The following is a 21,501-nucleotide window of genomic DNA, read 5'->3' on the forward strand; positions in this document are numbered from 1 at the left end:
AGATCAGACAATAAACTAATCACTCTGGATGTCCACACCCCACCACCACCCCCATCTAAGGAAACCACAGTAAAAAACTTTTCTAAAGCAAACTTCACCTTACTTAAAACAGAGGGGGTAAGTTTCATAGCCCCCACGCTAAAGGATAATGCTGTCCAAGCTGCAACATCCTTTACTAATGCATTCTACGGGCACTTACAAGAATGCATGGATTGTGCTATCCCAAGCAAAACCAAGACTCACTCCCCCAAGAAAAGGAAACCAGTCTGGTGGACCCCTGCCATATACAAGCTATACAATAGAAGGAGGAAACTAGTACAGAAAAGAGTAAAATCCCAAGAAGGGAAGACATCCCTGATCAGTATCAGCAAGAAACTATGATCCCTCATAAAATCGTCCAAGGTGAGCATTGAAAGAAAACTTGGCAAGGACTCCAAAGATAACCACAAGGCATTCTTTAGCTATGTCAAGAATCTAAGTGGCAATGCTCAGATCTGTTCGGAGTTAGTGCAGAATAGCACAAAATACACTGAACCAACCGATATTGCCAACATCCTGGCAGACAGGTTCAGTGCAAACTTCACCCCCCCTCTCACCCTCAAAAGGGCCCATAACCATACCAGAAGAATATAGAGTCCCTGAAATCACAGACACTCAGGTTAAAATAGCCCTCTCCAAAGCCAAAAACACAGCATCAATGGGACCGGATGGTGTCCCAGGCTGCGTCCTACATGAGCTCAAAGATGAACTAACCCCTCACCTAAACACACTGTTCAAACTCAGCCTCTCCACAGGCTACGTACCCATAGAGTGGTGCACAGCAATGGTTATTCTGCTCCACAATGGTGGAGCCACAACAGACCCTGGGAACTATCGCCCTATAAGACTGACTAGCTTGGTCTGCAAAGCTATGGAGCGCATCATCATGGAACTCTTTAACAGAGACATTGGGAACCTTCAAACAATGGACCCTAGTTCGGCTTTGTTAAGGGCAGATCGTGCCTCCTAAACCTGGTGGACTTCTTTGAGACAGTTACCTAGGCCATAGATGAGGGAAAGGTGGTACACACAGCCTGCCTAGACCTCGCAAAGGCCTTCAACACCATTCCCCATTCTGGTATTATAGACAAGCTCACCAGCCTGAACATAAACCCCTATGTCACAAGATAGGTTGCCAATTGGCTCACTGACAGAACCCACACGGTGAGAGTTGCGGGAGCTAGGTCTGACTCTAAACCTGTTACAAGTGGCGTTCCCCAGGGCTCTACCTAGGACCCCTCCTGTTTGGCATATACTTCTCAGAGATACAGACAAGCACAGGAGGACTATGGCGGACCAAGTTCGCAGACGACTGCAAAGTAGGGGCTATAATTGACTCACTGGCTGACAGAGACATCCTCCAAAAGGGTCTCACAGAGACGGATACCTGGTGTCAAAATCATGGCCTCAAGCTAAATGCAAAAAAGTGCATAGTTATTCCCTTTGGAAATAACAAAGTACCTACAAACTACCACATAGGTGGTAGTCCCCTAAATATGGAAAATGTAATAAGGGATCTGGGGACCCAAGTAGATAGTAAACTCTCCTTTGACAATCACATTGCCAAAGTGGTTAGAAAATCCTTCTATGTGGCCCATCTAATCACAAAAAGGTTTGCATCCAGATCAAAGAGGTCATTGTGCCCCTGTACTCATCACTCATCAGACCCATCATAGATAGGGTTACCACCTGTCCCACGGACAGTCCTCTTTGGGCAGTTGTGTCCTGACAAAAAATTGTAAAAATGGCAAATGTCCTGAGATTTTAGGACAAAATTATTTCCTTTATTTTATGTAATAGTTGCATAAAACAGTTATTCTGTATCTAAAATACCTAAACGTTATAAGCAACAGAATAAGCAACTAACATGCTACAAGAATAAGCTTTTATTTAGGCAAAAAAGTTAAGTTCTATCCTTTGTACTGACCATGGATATGTGTCAGCCTGTAAAGTCTGATGTTTGTACCAAAAATATCCCACTTTGGCCATTTGAAAAGGTGGCAACCCTAATCATAGAGTGCAATGCCCCTTTTGGGATGTACTTTACAAATCACCTGCAACAGCTGGAAAGGCCACAGAAGTACCTCACCAAGAGGGTCACAAATGCCCTATACAGCTCGACTGAAGAAACTTCAGCTGTACTTGGTTACATACCATCTGCTTAGAGGTGTTCTCTGCCCGACATACAAGGCCATGTCCAACCCAGAATTGATGGACGTGCTCCACCTAAAGAAAACCTTATCCTCTCGAGCCACACGCTGTAGGGATCTAAACCTCACCACAACAATAAATAGGACATGCTGGAGGGATAGATTCCTGTCCCAGAGACTTCCCATGCTTTGGAGCTAGATTCCAATCTACATTAGGCAGAGCTCCTTGCTAGCACTCTTCAAGAGAAACCTTGACAAGTGGATGGGAAACAGAAAGCTTACCCCAGGATCACTTCAGTGGCTCTGCTGGACAGAGGCACAGGAAACTAATCTAAGGAGGCGGTGAAAGCCAACACATATTTTGTGTCAAAATATTTAATGAAGTGAAAAATAAAAGAGAAAATGGGACATATACGGCAATATTAAAAACAGGTTTATTACACACAATAATATTGGGCAGTGAAGGTACAATGGAAAAAGATAACTATAATAATATTCCATTGTATATTATCAAATTTGATGATTGTTTCAAAGAAATAGAAAATATTATAAGGAGAAATTGGGAGTTTTTTGTTAATGATAAAATAGGGAGACACATTTTCAATGGTCCGATAAAATTTGTGTATAAAAAGAGTCCCTCTCTCAAAAATATATTGGAAAATAAAACAACTATTGAAAAATAATAAAGTGTTACGAGACCCACACGGAGTTAATGCCCTCGCTGTTGCCAACAAATGGGAACTCCAAATATAATAAAATACAAATAGCAATAGAGCACAGTACCATGAAGCCGGAATATGCTGTATACGACAGTTCGTTATATCAACTCCTTTATATGAAACGTGAAAACATAATCCACATAGTTGAAATTAATCCACATAGACCAAGTCTCTTAGATAAAAACTTTTAGAAGTTTATTGGTGCACCTGGTGCACCAATAAACTTCTAAAAGTTTTTATCTAAGAGACTTGGTCTATGTGGATTAATTTCAACTATGTGGATTATGTTTTCACGTTTCATATAAAGGAGTTGATATAACGAACTGTCGTATACAGCATATTCCGGCTGAACAGCCATTGATGGTACTTTTGTGCTCCTTCATTGTTTTGCTCACGCTGTTTTTTGTATTTTAACTATTGAAAAATATCAAAATGGAAGAGAAGGGAATTTCAAATGTGGAACATGCAGTATATGTAGTTATATATATTATTCAGGTAGAGAAATAGTGATTAATGGGTGTAACATCAAAATAAAAGGACATTATAATTGTATAACTAAAAATGTAGTATATATAGCTTTATGTCAGCAATGTAAAGCCTTTTATGTTGGTAAAACAAAAAGGAAATTTAGAGAGCGGATTAAAGAACATTTATTAGATATACAGCACAATAAAAATAGTAATGCTCTTGCAAGACATATTATAGAGTATAAAGATCATAAATTCAAATTCATGGTCATTAATCAAATTAAACAGGATCCACAAGGTAAAATAACGATGTACCATTTGGACATGGAGGAATTAAAATGGCAAATTTATTTAAATTCATGTATTCATCCGGGAATTAATGAATATATGACCATTATGCCACTATTGAAATTAAATAGAATATATAATAAATAAAATGTGGCATTCATTATTATTATTATTATTATTATCATTTTTATGTATAAAGATAAATTTCATATAGTATATCAATATATAAGTGATATATACTTTATATGTTGGTCCCATATTATGTGGATTGCATACTATATTATTATAAAATATAATTTATTTGCACTTATATGGTAAAGGAATTCAAATCAATTGTTTTGTATATTTAATTGTTTTGTATTGATGGTAACGCTGTCTTCATGGTATTTAAATATATTCAATATTTATTTATTGTATACAAATAAGAATTGACGTGTATACATATGAATATTTTATAATATATATGTCATAGTTGGATTAGTGAGATAGGCATGTGTATATAATAGATACAATAGATATATATTACAATAAATACATCAAATATCATATATTTAATATGGTACACAACACAAAAAGTTTCATACATGTGTATATATAATAGTTAGCATTTTTTTAAAAATTTCTTTATTTATGTATAAGTAAATAATTGTATATTTTACTAGTAGTTTTTAAGTGACAAGTGTATACAATTTTATTAAAGTTTATATACAAGAGTTAGGAATGTATAATGTTATGTATAGATATGTAGTGAATTCTAACAAAGTCATTTCCTTTTTAAAAGTTTTTGGAGGGAAATTAAGGTTGTCAATTAAGCAATTATTCAATATTTGGCAATGTATAAAATGGTTGAGTAGAAACAGTAATAGTATTCTGAAGAAGTTCGTAAGGACGAAACCTAGGTCAATAAAGAAGTTATTACTGCAGAATTCGTGTGGCGTTTATCGTTTTGTTGGTTGGAAATATAAGTACATTTTTTCACAGATTTGCAATTGTTTTCATCTCCTTATTGGCATCGACTACACCTTGCTTCAATTCCATCATCTCACAGAGACGGATACCTGGTGTCAAAATCATGGCCTCAAGCTAAATGCAAAAAAGTGCATAGTTATTCCCTTTGGAAATAACAAAGTACCTACAAGCTACCACATAGGTGGTAGTCCCCTAAATATGGAAAATGTAATAAGGGATCTGGGGACCCAAGTAGATAGTAAACTCTCCTTTGACAATCACATTGCCAAAGTGGTTAGAAAATCCTTCTATGTGGCCCATCTAATCACAAAAAGGTTTGCATCCAGATCAAAGAGGTCATTGTGCCCCTGTACTCATCACTCATCAGACCCATCATAGATAGGGTTACCACCTGTCCCACTTTGCGAGGGACAGTCCCTCTTTGGGCAGTTGTGTCCTGACAAAAAAATTGTAAAAATGGCAAATGTCCTGAGATTTTAGGACAAAATTATTTCCTATATTTTATGTAATAGTTGCATAAAACAGTTATTCTGTATCTAAAATACCTAAACGTTATAAGCAACAGAATAAGCAACTAACATGCTACAAGAATAAGCTTTTATTTAGGCAAAAAAGTTAAGTTCTATCCTTTGTACTGACCATGGATATGTGTCAGCCTGTAAAGTCTGATGTTTGTACCAAAAATATCCCACTTTGGCCATTTGAAAAGGTGGCAACCCTAATCATAGAGTGCAATGCCCCTTTTGGGATGTACTTTACAAATCACCTGCAACAGCTGGAAAGACCACAGAAGTACCTCACCAAGAGGGTCACAAATGCCCTATACAGCTCGACTGAAGAAACTTCAGCTGTACTTGGTTGCATACCGTCTGCTTAGAGGTGTTCTCTGCCCGACATACAAGGCCATGTCCAACCCAGAATTGATGGACGTGCTCCACATAAAGAAAACCTTATCCTCTCGAGCCACACGCTGTAGGGATCTAAACCTCACCACAACAATAAATAGGACATGCTGGAGGGATAGATTCCTGTCCCAGAGACTTCCCATGCTTTGGAGCAAGATTCCAATCTACATTAGGCAGAGCTCCTTGCTAGCACTCTTCAAGAGAAACCTTGACAAGTGGATGGGAAACAGAAAGCTTACCCCAGGATCACTTCAGTGGCTCTGCTGGACAGAGGCACAGGAAACTAATCTAAGGAGGCGGTGAAAGCCAACACATTCTGGCATGGCTTATAAATGCCTTCGGGCAGATAGCCTAGTACCTACCTATGAACCTATAATGTGGCAAGACTTGCACTGGGGATTGTGCAAACATTATGGTATTGAAGTGGCTGAAAAACACTGGAAACATAAGCCACAAAGCATCATAGAAAATGAAGAAGTCTACATCACATGGGATCATCCATTACCAACAGTTCAAAAGATAGATTGTAGAAAACTGGATATAGTGGTCCAAGAAAAGAAGACAAGAGTAGCATTGCTCATTGAAATCACCACACCCAGTGACTACAGTGTCTTGTGTACAGAGAGAGACAAATTCATAAAATATCAGGATTTGCAGGCAGAAAAGCGAACAATGTAAAAGAAAGATAGCCAGACAGTTCCAATAGTTGTAGGAGCAACAGGTCTTATAAAAAAGAGTTTACAATCATATTTAAATATGCTACCAATCCATGTAACTCCATATGAATTGCAGAAGGAGTCATTACTGGGCACACTGTGGGTGCTGCGAAGAGCACTATTGGCTGACATCAAAGAGTGAAACAATACTAATTTAATGAACTTTAATTGTACTTTGACTTAGGAATGGGGTCCATTCCTGTCACGGTATTAGAAACCCAAAAGATTTGGAGAAATTACTAAGGAAAGCCATTGCTTTACCTTTATGGCTGTTCAGGTGATCAAACTGAATGTTAGGGCAGGGGATATAGTAAATATGACTGAGTTAGCTGAAGCAAAATGGACTGCAACACTACAGGCAGACAATTTTCCAGGTCTTAATGGGGTTATGCCTTTAAAACCAGCTCTAAAGGCAAGGAGGTTACATCATTAATTTCAATCTGGTTAATTGATTCTGCTGCCTGATTTGTGTGCTTTGCTTTAAATGGAGTGTTTTTAGAATAGAATGTAGATCTGATGAAGTACTTGTGAAAGTTCTTATCTTCGTTTATTCTGTATTTTATTGTTTTATCAGTTATTAAAGTTGTGTGTTTTTAGCCATGGTTGCCGGATCTATTTTTACATACTTGTCTTATTGGTACAGAGTCTGGCTTTTAGTTGCAGCCGCTATTTCTATTTCATTCTCTAAGACTGTGCAAAGTTACAAAAGGAACATTCTGTCTACTTGCAGTCATATGATAAGGGAAAATAAGAAGGAACTGATGCATCATAATCCCACCTGCTTGTAAACAGAGTACTTGACAAGAACATTTGGGATATTGCTTTTCATATGGACTATTTATTTCATTTGGTAATATAGATTAGTTTAGATTGTAGCACTCTGGTCTTAATGTATGGTTATACAAATGAATTGCTTCCTACTTAGAGCAAGTCAAAGCAGTAGAGAAAAGACTTCATCTTGTCTCAGTTTAATAGCTATTTAGGCAAAGTATGGACAGGTTTCAAAGAAGACTCGTGTGTCATAATTGACTGACTTTCACATTGATTATTACAATTTCAGGAGTGCAGACTCACATAATTAGATAGTGCCTCGAGAGAGATATTGTAAACAAAAACAAAGGTAGGATAGTTGAACATTGGGGTTACATAAAACATCCAATACAGAAGAAATAAATATTTGTGTGAAGCAAATAAGCATATCAGAAAGGATGAAAAAAAAAGAACAGTGGTTCGTAGAAAAACATAGACTTTAGGAAATACTATAAAACACTGACAGAAGATGCACTAGTACCATTTAAGAGAAGAAAGGCAGGAATGCAGTCATAAAATCAAGGGCTTATATATCGAGGAAAATAGCTGGTTCAGTCAAAAAATGTTTCCATGGTAGATACCAATGCCATTGATTTCGACTCTTCACTGCACACCTTCCGTAAGCATTGGTGTCTTGACCATGACTCAGGTCGTGGGGCCACCTTTGGGAAGTCATTATTCCAAGGCTTAGCTGTCTACGCTCTATGCTTGTGCTTTCCTCCTGCACTTTCCACCCTAATGGTAACTGGCTATACCCCCCCAAGCAAGGGTACTCCATGTGAAATGTAACAGATGCAGTCCTACCGTATTAGTCTGTCTGTGAGAAAACCTTCCTTAATGGATAAAGAATACCTTCACCCCATCTCCCTCTGGATGCTTCGCTTTTCCACCAATTGCAGATGTTGGTGTTCCCAGCATGCCAGAAAAAATATACATTCATATACTATTTACTACTTTATTTAATGATGTAATATGTCTACATTGTTGCTTATTGTTTTGCTGTGATAATGTAATGTCTAGATTATTAATTATTGATTTGCATGAAAGTAATTGCTTAGGGATGGCTGCAGATTGGTAGATTCTAGGTTCATATGCACTTATGTAGCTGGAGATTTGCAGCAGTGTGTGTTGATGTCTCCAAATATAGAATCTTACAGAAAAATATGCTAAATTCTGTTTGGTGGAGAAGAAATATCCAATGAGGACCAATCATAGGGAGTCCTTTATAGGTTCATAGGTGTTTACTAGACTAACGACCACAAGGGCATTTTTAAGCCTAGCCATGCATGCCAAATCTCAATTTTTGATACCCTTGATAAGTGTAAGCAGGAGCTTGGGAGATGAAGCATTTACAGGTTGCCTGAGTCCATTAGAGACATAGATGCCAAATCAGGGATGACTTTCCTGTTCCACATCCATTTTTCCAAGCTGCACTTCAATTGGGTTAGGGAGGAACTCTGTTTCACATGGATGGGGAGTCTGTTCCAGAGATGAGGTAATCTCTGGGATACATACCTGTCTCTCCAGCAGGTCCTATTTATATCACAGGCAAGGTTTAGGTTTTTAGAAAGGGTAACTCTGGTGGTGTTTGTTTTGCAGATATGCAGGAGGTCCATCAGAGTGACGTCTGACAATGTCCTGTATGTCAGGTATAGATCTCCCCTCAAAAGCCTGTAGGAGGCAGAATATAGGGAAAGCCGGTCTACACTGGACATTGTACTTGAGCCCAATATTCTTTTAGTGGGGAACCTCTATGGACATCCCAATTGTTGGATATGCCTGGTTAGGTACGTACCAAAGTGGGCATTGTACTCGATGATAAGTGTGATGAATGCCAAATACAGTGGAACAATGACTTCCTTGGACTTAAATGCAATACTTTTGTTTATATGTTGCACAGCACAGAATGATGTCCTCACTACTGAAGATACATGATGGTCAAAGGCTAGCTTGCTATCTGTGTGTATCCCTAAGTCCCTAACTTCTGGGACAGCTGTAATGAGTGTGTTATCAATTTAATAGTTACCAGGGGGTGATGACTTCCCAAAGGATACTGTTATGCATTTCTTGGCATTTAGTTTTAGTCCATCGCTCTGACACCAGTTGTTTGTCTGTGTCAGCCCCTCCTCTACAATATTTGTGTGGGATTCAATGACAACTACTAATATGCAGTCATCTGCAAATTTAGTCAACTAGAGGCCACTGACAATGCCAAAGAAGAGGGACTCCACTTGTGACTGGCCTCTTTGTAGAGGTGGACTCTCCAATTCTAACTTCCTGGGTCCAGTCTATGAGCCAGTTGGCTGTCCACCAGGTGACATATGAGCTATTACTTAACCTCCTGAGTTTGTCAACAATGCCTGAGTGGGGTATTGTGTCAAATGCCTTGGCCTGGTCAAGGTAGGCAGTGTAAACCATTTTTTCCTCATCTATTGCTTTGGTGACCTTTTCAAAGAGGTCCACCAGGTTGAGTAGGCATGACCTGCCCTTGATGAAACCAAACTAGGTTGGGTCCAATGTCTGGAGGTTTACTATATCACTATTGATCATTTCCATGATAATTATTTCCATGGCTTTACATGTAAGACTAGTACCTTTCTTAGAGCCTTGCTTAGAGCAACTGATGATATTGAAGTAGCAGCTGTGAAACACATTTCATATCTACTGTGGTCTTCACCTCAGTGAATAGGAAGAATTTTAGAAAATTGTGTTGGAGTGAATTCTGTAGAGGAATTCACAGTTGCTGATGTCCACTCCTGTCTGAGAGGGAGCAGTAATGCTGGGGCAAGAGCTGTAGACGGGTTCATAGCTGCTGCAGACTAACTGTGTTGTAGTGGAAAGTAGATCACTGGATATCTCAGTGGTAGTAACATATCCACTGGTGTGTGCACTGACAGGAGTGATGCAGATACCACAGACCCGGTTTTTGTAAAGCTAACCCCTTTCCACCTTGGTATTTTCATTAATGAGATGTTGCATACTTAACTGAATGCCACTTAAGCAGGGCCCATTCCTTTGAAAGTGTGAAACAAATTACCTTAAAATTTGTGTTCAAGGGTAGTCAAGCTACTCTGCCACCATGCAGGGTTGTTTTCTGTTTTCACCCCATTTCTTAATCTAACAAACTCCAAGGTCTTGTAACCTTTGGGTAGGGTAGGTTGTGTCAGTGGAAAGGGACATCTCTTAAGCAGCAGTCATTTAAATGTGCAGTTATTTCGTCAAGATCTGTTGCATAATTTTATGTGTTACAGTGCCTTAGTCTGCTTGATTTTTATCCTATTAATTTTTTTCAGAGGCTCCTCCAATAAATAAGGAAAGCTAATGTATTGCTTAGAGTTAAATTATCATTGTTTCTTAATTATGTTTTTTACCATTTTATAGCTTAACAGGTTTATACTGTATCTTTATGATTTCACTTTGTTGTATCTCTGTGACTGTTGCTGTTGTAGTCTCTCAGATCTTATCTGAAAATCAATATTCTAATGTGCCTGGCTGCTAAAAAACAAACCACCACATACACAATTTATTTTCACAGTTAACTTTATAAGTAAATCTTGTGGTACACATGCCAGCACTGTACTTATTCCATAGCTATAGTCTGATCTGGGTGTACCTTGCTTTTGCGCATGCTAACCATCAGCATTTCATTCTCTCTCATTTTTTGTTGTTGCCTATAGCTTTCCTGGAGGAAAGGTTGATCCATCAGATGACAGCATTGTTCACACAGCTGTAAGAGAAGCCCAGGAAGAACTTGGGATCTCAGTAACTGAAGAAAACATCTGGGGAGTCATGAGGCCACTGTTTGATGGGGTAATGGATATCCTACTGCTGTGAAGGTTCTGTTTATAAAAAGTCTGGCAGGTCAGGTTCCAACAAACATTAAGTCCAAAGCATGATGATGTAAAACAAAAGTTTTTAATGTAGAAAAAATATAAAAGATGTCTGAAGAAGTGTACACAGTTTTAAACGAAAGCGCTTACATTTTTTATATTTTTTCTACATTAAACACATTTGCTTTACATCATCGTGCTTTGGATCTAGTGGTTGTTGGAACCTGATCTGCCTGGTTCTACATGAAGGTTCTGTTTGTCAGGGTGATGTACGGTCTACCTTCCATAAAATTTATATTTGCTTGGTTAATAGAAATATGTGACACTGTGATTACCCAACTAAAATGCAGTCAGTGATGGCATATTTGGATTGATTTCTAATGACAAAAGGTACAGTGGTATAAAACCATAGTAGCAAATATTACCTAGAAGCAGTGTTATAGAAACATGTTAGTTTAACATTTATTCATGTATTGTGAAACATCAGTTGAACTGTGCATTGGGTAGCTTGAAATGATATAATATGTTTACTTTATAACTGCAAACATGGAAATGTCATTATTGTAACAAAACCATTGTAAGGCTTGTGTGGTATGAGACAGCTATACCATTGCTCTGAGTGTACTATTTCTGCCAATGAAGGTAGACTGTAAGCCTATCTGTATGCAAGTAAACATGCCCTCCCAACACATGGCTACACATCAGTGCTGACAAGACTGAATTTGTATTATTCTTACCCAGGTCACTTCACCATAATGAAGATGTCATCTTTAGTGGCTTTTCACAGTCACAGATGTCTCTGTCTTCACTCCCTAGACAGTCCACTTATGGAAGAAGTTGGTTTCACTAAATGCCTTGGTTGCATTATTGTCTGGACTTGGATATATATCCGTTAAGGTCACTCTTACAAATCAAAAAAAAAAAAAACTGGATGCCTATATAGAGCCGCATTATTCTTAATAGATTGCCAAATTAGCTACTGCTAACTTTTCTTCTTCCACGTCTTCTGTACTGGATCTCTCTACTATCATAATCATCGTCATTACCATCACAGTTACATAAGATGGAACAGGCCTATAACTTTGTAATTTCCATCAGCATCGGACACACGTCAGGTAATACACTGAGTCACATTCTGTCTCTGTGAGTTGCTTTCATCAGATCCAGATGCATAGATGTGAATGACAATAGAGTTTGCAGAAACATTGAGGCAGTAAGTGACTAGGGGAGGAAGTACTAACAGTTGAGATTTTAGAGCCTTTGTAAAAGCATGTCATTTTGTCCATTGTTTCTTTCTGAAAGAAGAAAGGGAACATGCATATCTGTTTAGAAAGTAACCCAAAAAACAACAAAACAAAAAAGTCATATCAAGTATGGCTGCCCCCAGCTATGTCATTTCGAGGTACAACAAATGATAAAATGTTGCTGCCTAGTGAGTGATGTGAGTATACAGCTATTTGTATAACATTAAAAATACAATTTTAAGCCTACATTTCTGCAGTCAGGTATTTATGGCACAGTTGGACATTGAGAATTGAATATTACATGCTCTGCAGCACAAACCTCAGTAATGACCTTGATTTTTAGCAGTAAATGAGTAGAATACCTATGTCTGCCTTTTGCTGAGTGTGTTTATTTGCAAAATTATGCTTATTCCAGCTGAGAGTAATAATTATCAGTCAGATGCCAGAAGTTTAGTTGTTGATATATTTGTGCCAAGGATCAGCTTGGACTGGCCTTGGTATCCTAGCTCTCCCCGCAAAGAGATGGTACCCTGCTAAAGAAGAGCAGAAATGTATATGGACTATATGCCTATGCAAATGTATGTTTTCATGGCAGAAGTTGGACCATACAGAGTTAACTTGCAAAACTCTAAGAAGATAAGGTGAAGTTGTTTATGACTGTGCTATAAAGTTAGTTAATGCAAAGAGACAGGATGTCTAGCGCTAAGATGTTTTCCTGTTGTCTGGAAACAGAAATAATTACAGGTTTCAAAGGTAAAAGTATTTAACTGTTTTATGACTTCCAGTTCCAGGCCAACGTCTGAGAGATGAGTCTTTTTGACACAGCGGTGCCAAAATTTAATTTCTGTTAGCCTGGGAACTAAAGGCAGAAGTAACAAAGAAAGATGTAATCTGAAATAACCCAGCAGAAATGTTTGATAGTAATTTAAGAACTATCTCAGAGAGTGAGTCTGTGCATTTTGTATTTGTCGCTGGATCTGACAATATCCTCTCATCAGCACTTATCTGGTTCTGTAAGTCTTAGATTACACTGGTTTCTCTTAGAGGTAGATAGGAACTTAGTAAGATTAGTTTAGATGTTTTCTGTATTTATGTGAGACTGTCCTGCAGTGTTGTTTAAAATACTTCCTGTGATTCTGAACTCTGTTGTCACTCTTTCGAGTTATTGAGTATTGCCTTGTGCTTTTATTATTTATTATTAAATATATTTAACCCATTTAATTGTGGCTAGTTTGTTTTTGTTTAGAAATATTTAAGCTTTTAGAGTACTTGCATATGTATTTAGTGACACTGTACAGGCCACTCTTGAATAGCCTTAGTCTTGGTCACACTTACCATTTGGATAATAGTAACATCACACAGTAGGATTAGTCACCCTTTGGGAAGGGCCTTATAGTAGCTGATAAAGAGCTGGTTGGTGGCAGTGATAACTACCTTTTAGTCTGGGCAGAAGGGAGCATATATAGTAAACCTGTGCCAGCCTTTCCCAAGAGTGTGTGAGTGTTTGTATATGAATCAAATCTCAAAGTGTGTGTGTCGGCTACTTGGGCAGGGACACAAAGCACTGGTTGGACAGTGAGGGTTCTGGAGATTTTGGCTTGACCACTCGGCTATCTTAACCCTATAGCTGTGCCAGTATCCCTTGTGTCAAGAAGCAATGAGAATATGGCACTGGTGATCACTTCCATTTTCTTTCTAATAACAATGCACATTCTGGGGCAGTTTAGCAAATTAGCAGACAGACTAAGCAGTCATTTCATCTCTTCCTACATTTCGAAATGCAGCAGTTTTTTTCCTGATTCCCCAAGAGGGGGAGGCACCGAGAGATGCTTGGATCCACTGCTGGCCCCCTGTCTCCTCTATGCTTATTCACCTACCCCCCCTTATCCCAACGTTTCGGCAGAAAGCATGCCAGTGGAAGATCATGGTAATCCTCATCGCTCCATTTCTACCACGGCGAATGTGGGCTCCCTTCCTTTGGGCCTCACTTAATAATCCTTCCTGGGTACTGGATCCCTCTCCAGATCTCCTGCCTCACCTGTTCAGGCTGCATCATCCGGGCATCCAAGCACTCAAGCTCACTGCATGGTTTCTCCCCTTCTACTGATGTCTGGACAGACCAGACTTTCTTCCCCAGTTATATGCATTTTCACTTCCTTCAAGAAGGATTCCACGAGGAAGACATGCAAAAGCATATGGAAAAGGTTTTCTGTTTGGGAGCATGAGGGACAGTTGAATCACTTCTCAGCCTCCATTCCATCTGTCCTAGATTTCCTTTCTTCAAATTTCAGGAGGGAGATAGTTATTCTACAGTCAAGGTTCAGTTAGCTGTTATTTTGGATTTTCACATTGGCAAAAGTCATTACCCACTGGTGTCTCTCAAGCTGTGCAAAGCATTCATTAAAGGTACCTTTCTACTTAGACCACCTATTAAGGATCCTACCTATTAAGGATCCTACTCCTCCTTGGGACCTTACAGTGCATTTACTGGCTTTGACACAATTCCCCTTTGAACCAGTGACTAAGTATCTTAGAAAGCTGTTTTTCTAGTTGCAATTATATCAGCCAGGTAAGTATCTGAACTCCAGCTACTATCTTGTCAGCCACCGTACCTAAGTTTTAATAGGGACAGAGTTTCTCTTCAAACCAGACCCTCTGTTTTACCAAAGGTAACATTAGAGAATGCACTTAATCACTCCTTTATTTTATTTATTTTACATTTGTTTACCGTGAAAGTCCTACTGGACACAGGTCCATTTTCAGGGGAGGCCCGGGGAAAAAAGCTCCACATTACAATACATTACATGAGAGTAAAAAGAAGTAGAACATACATACATATGGCATATATACACATCAGGACAACATGCTGGTGATTAACAAGCATGCATATAGCATATATACAACACAACAGGACATCATGCTACTGATTAGCATTTCTTACAATAGACAGAGGTACATTTTTTTTCTTTTGCAGTTGTAAGTTTTGTAAGGTAAATTTATACAGGTTTGGAAGCTTTCAAGGGAGAAACTGTTTATACATAGCTGTACCCTGACAAATTCTCTTGGTATGGATTAGCCTGGTGAGTAGCATGAGCATAGCCAGTTACTCAGATAGTGGGTTTTCAGGAGTTTTTTAAATTGACTAAAGGAGGTGGTAGAAGTTATTTGGCTTGGTAGTGTGTTCCAGGTTTTGGCAATGGTGTTGGCAAAGAGGGACTTACCAGCTTCGTTTTTATGTTTGATGACAGTTATGAGGGTCTGGTTACTAGATCTTAAGGCTCTAGAGGGAACATGGGGCTGAATTAGGTGCTAAAGTGCTGGAGTTATCTCAGGAAGGTAGTAGAGTTTGTGCGCTATAGAAAGTTGATTGAGTAGAAGTATATGAGGCAACTCAAGCCAGTTGAGTTGCTTAAGGGATAGACAGTGGTGGGACCTATATGAGGCTTCAGTAGCAAACTTGGCAATCTTGTTGTAGCAAGATTCCATTTTATTTAGATCAGTTTGGCGGAGATTGGTCAAGATGGGAGAGGCATAGAGGAGGGTAGGTAGAAGATGAATCCTTGCGATGGTTACTTTGGTGCGTTTTGTCATAAACTGTTTGTTCCTGTAGTGGAGACCAAGTTTTTTTATTAACTTTCTTAATGGTTTGTGCTATGTGGATGTCGAACCTCAGGTTATTGTCTGTTTCTTCGCCTAGCAGTTTAGTGTGTGTGGTTGGACTGATTTGAATGTTTTCTTTGGAGCTAATGGTGAAATTATTATTTAGAGGAGGAGCTCTGCCAGGACTGAAAAGAATTAGTTTTTTTTTTGGGATTAAGAAGAAGTTTGATGTTAATGAACCAAGTTTCGGCGAGGGTGAAGTTATTTTGGGTAAGGGTTTGCAGTTCACTAAGGGTAGGGGCAGCACATACAAGGGTACTGTCATCTGCATATTATACTATTGAGGCAGTGGGAGAGGATGAAGAGATCTGATTTGTAAATAGAGAGAACAGCAATGGGCCAAGGATGGATCCTTGAAGGACTCCTATGGTTACTGGTAACAGGGGGGGACAATTGGTCCTGCCATAGGACTGCTTGCTGAATGGCAGATAAGTAGCTGTTAAACCATGATATAGAGGAGGGACTTGTATTTAGGGTGGATAGGGTATCAAGAAGCAGACTGTAGTTTACCATGTCAAAGGCTTTTGATAGGTCTAAGAATATGGAAGAAACAAATAGACTCTTGTTTCTGTGATGGTGAATGATAGTGCTGTCGTGGTGCTATGGGAAGGTCTAAAGCCATGCTGGGGTATGGGGAGTAGGTTATTATTCTGGAGGTACTGTATTAGTTGAGTATGAACAACTCTTTCTAATATTTTGGATAAAGGTGATAGGATTGTTATTGGGTGATAGTTGGTGAGCTCTAAGGAGTTGCCCACTTTGTGCAGTGGAATTATATTTGATGTTTTCCATGAGGTGGGGACTTTGCATTCTGAGAGAGATCTGTTTATGAGAATACAGACAGGATAGGCTATAGCTTCAGCTGAGATCCGAAGGAAGTCTGCTGGCAGCTTATCAGCTGCTAGAGTGGTTGGTTTAAGTTTACCAAGGAATTTAATTTAATTTAATTTGCCTACTTTCCAAAATTCTGTTTCGAAGGGGAATATATGCTTTATTTATTGAATGTACATAGCTCAGATTCTACCTCCATAGAAATAAAGTTTTCAGAAAATCTGACCTATTTGTGTCCTTCTCGAAGGTAAAACTGGGTCACTCTGTGTCCAAAGTAACTTAGCTAGATGTGTCTCACTGATTGTATTTCTCATTTCTACATGGAAAAGAGTTTGACATTACCAAGACTTCCATGAGTTAATTCCACAAGGTCTGTTTCTACTTTTTCTGTTTTTATCAAGATCATTCTGTGGCTGCCATTTGATCTAAAGCTCATACCTTTATTGCTCATTTACAAGTTGGATAATTTTTCAAGGGGCAGGGCAGTGTTTGGTTTTGGCATCCTCCGGAATATCCTCCCATGAAGACCACAAAGGGGTTCAGCAGCTGGGGACCTTGTACCATCAGTTGAGGAATGGATGAAAAAGACAACATCAAGTACAAAAGATACTTCCCTTCCTCATTCCATTTATGGAAAATGTATGTTGCTGTCTAGTGTGACCTGAGGGATATTCCCTATTGGTCATTCCCCCTTTTTAGCTCCAGATCCTCTACTGTCTTGACTCTGGTCCCTTGACACCTATCTTTTTTTGCTCGGTATGGATACCATGGTAGCCACTCCTTTGGACTTCTAAGACTGAGGGAGCAGAGTTGATCTGAAGTAGTTCAGGGTTTGGAGTTGATGATGGGTAAGGGGTGAAGATTGAGCCATAGATCCTACATCTTAAAAATGCCAAATTTGGATCTGAGACTTATGGATTGAAGAAGAATGAAATCAGACAACACAGATGCATCATCATGGTAAGTGAATAACTTGTTTTCCAAAGAATATAAATAGGTACACATTCATACTTTCTTTGCATCCCTTTTCCTCCTGCATATTTCTGAAACTGTTTACTGTCCAAGTCTAAAATAGCTAATGACATTTGAAGTGCAGGAAGGAAATTTTTCTAGCTCATCTGAGATCTAGGGCAGTAAATAAAAATAATGCTGTAAGGTTTCTTCCATCCTGCCTCCACACAGCCCTAAGTATTACAGAATCATTCCCTAAGTGCTTTATAGCACAGATTAGTCTTAACTGGAAGCTGGTTTATGGGACAACCAACAGACTAAGTCATAGAACTTACAAATGAGATAATATCTTAGTCATCCTGCTCTTAATAGCCAGTTGACTGAAAGGGTTGTATAATTCCCAGCTGTGTTCCAAACAAAAATCATGGATCTCTAAATCACAAAGCTTTACTAGCAAATTATCCTCCCATTTGATCTTCCTTTTCTAGATATTTTTAGAAAAATCCTTCATATCATCAAATAAAAAAGCAATCTTCCAACCGTTTTCCCCAATCTCTTTTTATCAAAAAAGCAAAAAATATTTCCAGTTCAAGAAAAAAAATATCAGCACCTGACAACACTTGGAAAACAAATTTATAAATTATGCAGAAAAAAAAAACATGGCTGCAATATATCTACAACTCTAGCCAACAAGTTGTCATATCAGAACCCTCTTTCTTAATGGGGTTCAAATAAGAACCCCACAAAACAGTACAGGAAATATTTATAATTGCTTTTTCAAAGCTATCAGGCACTGAAGCTGGAAACATGTGCAGGCAAACTCAGTATTTTTTAATCAAAAATACCTTCTTAAAAGACATAGGAAACTAATGCGATAAAATCACATTTTGTCCGAATTCATTTCAAACTTTGTGTCAATCCTCCACAGCTTACAGGCATCCAGAAATAAGACATAAGCACTTTACTGAAACAGAAGAAACCAAAATCAGTCCAATACAATCAACATTCCCATTTGTTTTTTGACTCATTCAACAGCAACCACAACTTTGCACCCATCATATGACCAGCATCCAACAAAAACTGCTCATCAGAGATATTCTTAGCAATCAAAATCATATCTTTATCTTAGGTCAAAACAACTGGCACAGCAGGATCGAGCATTAGACTGTACCTGCGATTAAGTGCACTCTGTAACTGAACTAGCAATAAATGAATATAGTAAGCAAACAATGGGCTTAAAGGGCAATCCTGCTTTTTATCCCTCTCCTAAAAGGACAAACCTTCCCTACCCAACCATTCATGCTGGGAATAACCAAGAAAAAGAATACATGTCTTAATAACATTAACATTATGTACATCAACATGCAAAACCAACAAAGCATCTCAAAGTGCCACAGGAAAAATGCAAGCAAAGGCCTTTGCTTAATCAAACCTCAGCCTACAACATTCACCTGTAGCACCATACATATAGTGTGTTTATAATTTTCCCAGTTTCACTAAAAATAAACCTGGTACCAAAGAGTTCCAAATTACACAATACATTCCAAACAAGCATGTTATAATCTATAGCCAGCAGAAAAAATTCAGCCTCCAGTTATGCAAAAAACCTATCATCATCCTTCAAAAACATAACACCCCTCCATATAACCACTCCTTAGAAGCATTTCTAGCCCATATCCATTTAGTAAAAACCTGCAGTAGTACCAAAATTGCTACCAATCCAAAGTAACGTAAGAACGTGGTCAAGCCTACTGAGACCTGACATACACTTATAATATGCAGCCACTGCATGATCAAACTTCAAAAGGGTAACAGGAGTACCCGGAATACCCAGCTCATGCTCATTAAAGACAAGTACACCCCCCCAAAGCAACTGAATCCAACAGATATTGTTCTGTGACAAATTTACCATCTTTATCCTCCACATCTTCCAACTGTAAAAGTTAATTATCCATATATTGCTGCACCTTTTTTCTGCTGTCATAGTAATGGTCACACTTCTTCGCTCTAGCAACACCATTATACCTTTGTAACTTACATTCCTTATGAATGCTTTTACATCTAACCTCCAGCAAGCACTTGGTATCCAGCTGTTCCCCCACAAATGTACCCATCTCCAGTTTACCAGATAACCTGTCCAAGCATGTCCACTCACACATGGTAAAGTTTAAGAAGTACTGCCTCAGAATAAGGCAAAACTTGTTTCTAAACTTATATTTAAAAGGAGTCCCAATCATAAAAATCACAGATTCCTGAAAAGATCTTCCCATAACCTGCAAAAATCCCCCTTATACTGATCCCAAAAAGATTATCAATAGAAATCTTAGAGTACCCCTATCCATCCTGTCCAAACAAACACTAAAACAGACATTCCCCAGTAATGCCACATAATATGAAAAGCCAGTCAACTGTTGATAGAAACTGTCCATGCATAAACTCTCCAAGGCCAACCAAAAAAAAAAAAACAATTTCTTTAGCCAGGGCCTCCCAAAAATTCATCATCCTCATTCTCTAACCAGATTGAAATCCCAGTAATGCATCAAATCCAAAACAAACTGCACATTTGTCTTCTTTTCTTTTTTCAGTGCTCTGCTTCATTTGTTCAGCCTTACCTGTCCCTCCCCCCATCCATCGCTGGGTCTTCCTGCTCCTACTTCCTCCCCAGACCTCTCAGAGTGAGCTGGAGCTAGGGTAGGTGTTAAGCGTGTCCTAAAGGGTAGTTCTGGCAACTGCTTCTGTTTCCTGAGGTGAGCTCTTATGACTTTATTTTCCCCACCCCTCATATTTGCATTCGTTGGCACTTCCAAGGGCTACTATGTTTTGTAGACCATGCCTCCCCTTAGGGAATGTTTCTGATGAATGTCTTCCAACCAGATGGACACAACTATCCCTCCCTGTGTGCCAGCACCTCAGATGCCTGAGCCACTAATCCAGCTCTGATCACACAGTCCATAGTTAGGGCCTTATTCTAGTATGCCTCAGCACTGGCTATCCTTCCTCCATTTTTGTCAGAGCAAATAAAGTTACACTGTGCACAATACGTAGTACCATAACTAAACCTATTGCCTTAGTATCTCGGAAGTCTCCAAACGAGAAGTACCTACCACTGGGCCATATAGATTCAATACTCTAAAGAGGGATGACCCCCCCCCCCAAATCAGTAAACAGCATTTACCCATCTGTACCAACCCCTCAATCTGTAGCTGCAGTATTAGTACCATAAATAAAAGTGCCAGAACATTCATCAAACATGATGAAAAAAGCACTGCCCACCATCAGCTTACATACCTATCCAGCTTGCTTCTTACTTGAAAAAAAACAAATGTCCTACAAACAAACAGTATCATATCCCCAAGTCTTCTGCCAGCCAACACCAAACAGATGATTTCTTTTTACATTTAAACTGTCAACATGAAATCTTAACTATAGCTATTTATGAGATTTACCATACTTGGATCTAAACTTCTCTCTTTCCTCCCATCCACTAAAAGTGAAGCAGGTTTGCCAGACTTAACTATAGCAGAATTAACTTCCTGCATGAACCTAGTACAGAATCTGTTTGCTCCATAGACAGCAGGACAGAAAAGGAAGTAGAGTATTGTTCTAGTGGGTTAACCTCAGGTGTCAGGGCCATAACTGAACCTGCTATGACAGGGCCAGTAACTGTCTGTGCAACTGCTGCAATCATCACATTCACACCTTCAGGGATGTGCTTCTCCTCAAATTTCTTTTAAGGGACATTTTGGCCACAAATTACCTTTGTCCTCATACCTAGTACACCAAGATTCACATTACCAAGAAAAAAATACCTAATTTCCTACAGCAGGTACAAACTCTATTTAGCTTAGTCCCTAGCAAAATGCTGATCATCATGACAAATGCAGCATTTTGTAGGTTGACTCCTATAATGAAACACACTCAC

At 38.9% G+C, this 21,501-nt stretch overlaps 1 protein-coding gene across 5 annotated transcripts in view; it reads left to right on the forward strand.

Moving 5' to 3' along the window:
* NUDT8 (nudix hydrolase 8) overlaps window positions 1-21,501 on the forward strand; it is a 478,858-nt gene that overhangs the window by 418,767 nt on the left and 38,590 nt on the right. For all 5 annotated transcript variants that reach the window (XM_044084138.1, XM_044084134.1, XM_044084137.1 and 2 more), the window contains one exon: window positions 10,741-10,873. In XM_044084138.1, coding sequence (XP_043940073.1) covers window positions 10,741-10,873 — 133 coding nt within the window. The remainder of the gene's footprint in view (window positions 1-10,740; window positions 10,874-21,501) is intronic.

This window comes from Protopterus annectens, chromosome 9.part0, assembly GCF_019279795.1.
Source record: "Protopterus annectens isolate FY-2018-M chromosome 9.part0, PAN1.0, whole genome shotgun sequence".
NCBI lineage: Eukaryota > Metazoa > Chordata > Ceratodontiformes > Protopteridae > Protopterus > Protopterus annectens.